Below are 4,920 nucleotides of genomic sequence, written 5' to 3'. Positions count from 1 at the left end.
AACATAATTTCATCATGAGGCGATGCTCTAGGCATGTGACTTACCTAGGTCAGTTTGTGGATTGAAAATCACATGTAAATTAAACTTTATACCATTTCATTATATTTTTATTATAATTTTAAAATAAAATAGTAATTTTTATCAAATATGGGTACTTGTTTGTATTTATTTATTTTTAAAATATATATATTTAATTGATGATATTTCGAAGTAAAACGTTAAAGATATGAATTTTTTTCCTTTTTAAAATTTTTTTTTAATGGATTCACGGATTAACCCGTCTAACCCGCAATCCACTTTGGATTGAATTAGATCAAAGATTTTTCAATCAATCAAAATGACGGATCTATCTCTCCCTCCCCACTTCGTCACAGATTGGCATGCCTAACTACTCAAGTGAGGTTTTACAATTCATCCAAATAACGGAGTGCAGGTCAAGGGGCGATAGACGTCCAAATCCAAGTGTGTTGGTTCGTCAAGAGTGGCATGGAGCATATCATTATCCTCGATATAAAAATTTAGATTTTTAATGAATTTAGGAAGGCAGACAGTCTATTTTTAAAATTGATTGATTGTTTGTTGTGTCTTTCCGAAGGCCATCTATGTTTTTCTTGTCTTGGAAAAAAATAATGATAAAATAAACTTTCACATTAGGTTTTTGTTCTTAGAAGAAGATTAACTGTGAACAAAGATAAATTACGAATTCAGTTTATAGCATGCTGTTAAATAAAATTTATAAATATATACCAAGAATATCAAGAAGGAGAAGGCATTCTTTTTCGCGAACCACGTGAAAAATGTGCCTAATATTTTTATGGCATACACCCGCTCCACTGGATTTGCATAAATAATGCCCCCAGGCCATCCAGTTCAATTCATCGATCGATCCTCCGATCATTTGGGAATCCAAGTAAAATATTAGCACGCATCTCGTTAACATGTCTCTTTTCCTTGCTCCACCATCACACTTCCCTTTCCGTGCTCTCCGGCGATCCACCACCGCCAAGCAGCCATGCCTCCAACTCGTCCAGTGCACCAGCGACCAGCAATCGACGGAGGCGGCCAGAAGATCGGCCCATTACCAGCCCAACATGTGGAGCAACGACTACATACAATCACTCACTGTTGAATCTCCGGTTAGGAGAACGATCCCTCGATCGACCTCTGTTTAATTAATTATCTTTCTTTCGTTAATTTCGATTTAAGTTTAAAATCAGAAGTTTATAGTTGAAGGCGGAGGCGAAGGACCAGACAGAGAGACTGACGTTGCTGAAAGAGAGAATTGCAGAAGTGATATGCGAGAAGAAGGAAGTGGAAGAGCAGCTCCGGTTGATCGACCACCTGAAGCAGCTCGGAGTAGCTTATCATTTCAAAGACGACATTAAAGACTCTTTGAGAAATCTTCACTCATCTTTGGAAGAGATAAGCTCGACATTTAAGGAAGACCTTCACGCCTCCGCATTGCTCTTCAGGCTTCTCAGGGAAAATGGCTTCTCCATTTCTGAAGGTGATCGATCAAATTTCACTTCTAAAATAATTGTTCAGGACTAATTTTCTTTCTGAATGAAGACATTTTCGAGGAATTCAGAGATGAGAAAGGCCACTTTAGAGACGGTCTTAAGAACCACACGGAAGGAATGCTGAGTCTGTATGAGGCTTCTTTTTATGAAAAAGATGGAGAGATGGTTCTGCAAGAAGCCATGGAGTTAACGACTGAACACCTCAAAAATCTCTTAGAAGGAGGCTCTGATATGAAGCTCAAACAGAGAGCGGCACATGCTCTGGAACTTCCATTGAATTGGAGGATGGAGAGACTGCACGCCAGGTGGTTCATTGAAGCATGCCAAAGAGAGGTCATGGTCATCACCAACCCTCTTCTTCTTGAATTTGCTAAGCTGGACTTCAACTCAGTCCAGAGCATCTACAAGAAAGAACTCAGTGCTCTCTCCAGGTGAATAAGCTAATTAAGTTATATTATTTTATCAAGTTCAAAAGCGAATGATGATTAATTACATAAATATATATATAGATGGTGGACAAAACTGGGAGTTGTTGAGAAATTACCATTCGCCAGAGACAGATTGACTGAGAACTACTTATGGACAGTGGGCTGGGCATTTGAACCAGAGCATAGGAGCTTTAGAGAGGCACAAACAAAAGGAAACTGCTTTGTGACAATGATCGATGATGTCTACGACGTCTATGGTACCCTGGATGAGCTTGAACTCTTCACTCGCGTCGTCGATAGGTGAAGAGAAATTTAACACCAGAATATATACAATTAACAGAGAAATTTTACAAGATACTAATTACTTGTGCTGTTGGAATTTGGAAATATGAACTTCATCATCAGATGGGATATTAACGCGATCGACCAACTGCCAGACTACATGAAGATCTTATTTCTCGCGCTTTTCAACACGATAAACGACGATGGCTATAAGGTGATGAAGGAGAAGGGACTGGACGTAATACCTTACCTCAAGAGATCAGTAAGTAGCACTTAATTAGTAATTAATTAACTCCTTGCTCTTCAGTATGGGAACATGCATGTGATTCTTTTGGGGAACTGTGTAATTCAGTGGTCAGATCTGTGCAAAGCATATCTGGTGGAGGCAAAATGGTATCACCGAGGTTACACACCAACCATTAATGAATACTTGGACAATACATGGATTTCCATATCAGGCCCTGCCATCTTCACGAATGCTTACTGCATGGCCAACGACTTAACCAAGCAAGACTTGGAGCGTTTCTCAGAGTACCCTGCCATTGCAAAGCCCTCGTCGATGCTCGGTCGACTTTATAATGACTTAGCTACTTCAAAGGTATATATATATATATCTACACACATATAAAGAGATTGTTAAAATCATGCAGCTCTGATCTTGCTTTATAATTAATGTTTATATATATATATATATATAGGCTGAAATTGAGCGAGGAGATGTTCCAAAATCCATTCAGTGTTGCATGCACGAGAGAGGCGTTTCGGAGGAAGTGGCTCGTGAGCAGGTGAAGGAGCTAATACGAGGCAACTGGAGGTGTATGAATGGAGATCGGGCTGCTGCAACTTCGTTCGATGAGATGTTGAAGACAGTGGCACTGGGCATAGCTCGAGCTTCACAATTTTTCTACCATAATGGAGATAAATATGGTAAAGCCGATGGAGAAACCATGAATCAAGTCATGTCGCTGCTGATCAACCCTATTATTTAATAAAGGTAGACAGCTGGGCGGTCAAAGGTAATAGTGGTTACGTTGAATGTTAGTGGATTGATGAGTTGGCGGTAATAATGGTTACGTTGAATGTATTTGCATTAATTGAGTTCGTGGGATAATGTTGAAGTTAGTGGTTAATAGATATGGAATTACTGGGATATGATTGAGGAGTTACTGGTTTATTTAAGTTACATAACGGTAAATCTCAATGATGAGAATTTGGCCAATCAAAAAATAAATATAAAATACATGTCTTCTTAACAGCTAAAAAATAAATATAAAATATTTCATTTTAGTTGATCAGATTTTGACTAAATTGTCCGTTACATAATTAATTTATAAATAAGCTACTTGTTTTGTCAATGATAAACGAAAAAAAAAAATTATGATCCCCTATTCTTGGCCACCTATTGTCCTTCTCTTCTTTTAACAGGATAGAGATTTTTAATAAAGACAGCACTTCTCATGCATAAGGATGACAATGATATGAGTTCAAATCCGATTTCGTAATAAATTTATCTTGGCAGAGCGAGTTTAGATCCGTCTAAATGGGTCTAAGGTGGGTCCAAGATAGGTCCTAATTTTAACTGAACCCATCTCGGATCCATCCCGAACCCATATATATATATATATATATTTTGATACAGTGCATGATAGAGGGATCGAATAGTTGACATGGTCGGAAGTCAAGCTCATGTGGTGGTCGGAAGTCAAGCCCACGTGAAGATCATAAATCAAGCCCACGTGAAGGTTAGAAATCAAGCCCACGTGACGATCAAAGGTCCAACCTATGTGATAGTCAAAAGTCAAGATTATAGGGCGGTCAGGGTCGAGCCTATGTGACATTTAGGGGTTAGACCTACATGACAAGCAGGAACTCGGAAGGTAGGACGTACAGTTCAGGATAAACGGAATAAAGCTTACAGGTTAGGACTTACAGGATAAGACATGCAGAACAGGATATATAGATCAGGACATACAATTCAGTATAAACAGACTAATGTTTACAGGTCATGACTTACAGGATAAGACATGCAGAACAGGATATGTGGATCAGGACGTACGGTTCGAGACTTACAAGATAAAATATGGAGCAGAGTCGTGCATACAGGACGAGACTTAAGGAACGGCAAACGAGGGCCTCGATTGGCAGGGCGGTAAGTGCAGGTCTAGATTTACCGAATGACAAATGCAGGGCTTGACATACAAATATGGATTTCTGGGGCGACAAACACAGGCCAGGGAATGCAGGTCTGTGTCCATAGGACAGAGTTTGCAGGTACTGGGACCTAGTCTAGGGTTAACGGACCTGGGTGGGCATGCACTATACGACAATCAAGCCAGAGAATCATAACAACCGATCAGAAAGTAATCACCACATGTCAGGGAATATGCTAACGGTCTAGGGCTCATTGCCCACCGATCCCTCCTCTGACCTATAGGAAGATGCCATGTGTCACTCACCGCCAGGCAAATCCTGACACCAGACATTCCCTGACACTTGTCAGACTCCAAAAGTACTCATTGCCATATTAAAAGGGAGGCTTTCTCCCTTACGTAGGTACACTCACTGATCCTTTCACATTTATCCTTTACTTTTCGTTCTTTCGTTTCGCTGTACTTCTGGGGAAAAAAGTACCTGACTTATGAGTCGGAGGGCCTGCCCCGGGGACTTTTTCTCTTGTTCTTGGCCTCTAA

General features: G+C 40.0%; 1 protein-coding gene across 1 annotated transcript; it reads left to right on the top strand.

Moving 5' to 3' along the window:
* The first annotated feature begins 894 nt into the window (after positions 1-894).
* Positions 895-3,407, top strand: LOC122042018 (terpene synthase 10-like). Its single transcript, XM_042601931.1, has 7 exons — positions 895-1,136; positions 1,228-1,507; positions 1,570-1,951; positions 2,030-2,248; positions 2,354-2,492; positions 2,583-2,828; positions 2,929-3,407. The coding sequence occupies exons 1-7, from the start codon at positions 939-941 to the stop codon at positions 3,217-3,219; spliced, it is 1,755 nt and encodes a 584-aa protein (XP_042457865.1). The 5' UTR covers positions 895-938; the 3' UTR covers positions 3,220-3,407.
* Positions 3,408-4,920: the final 1,513 nt, after the last annotated feature.

The sequence above is a fragment of the Zingiber officinale genome, chromosome 2A (assembly GCF_018446385.1).
Source record: "Zingiber officinale cultivar Zhangliang chromosome 2A, Zo_v1.1, whole genome shotgun sequence".
Lineage (NCBI taxonomy): Eukaryota > Viridiplantae > Streptophyta > Magnoliopsida > Zingiberales > Zingiberaceae > Zingiber > Zingiber officinale.
Note: the sequence above shows the minus strand (reverse complement) of the source record. Positions and strands in the feature narration are given on the sequence as shown.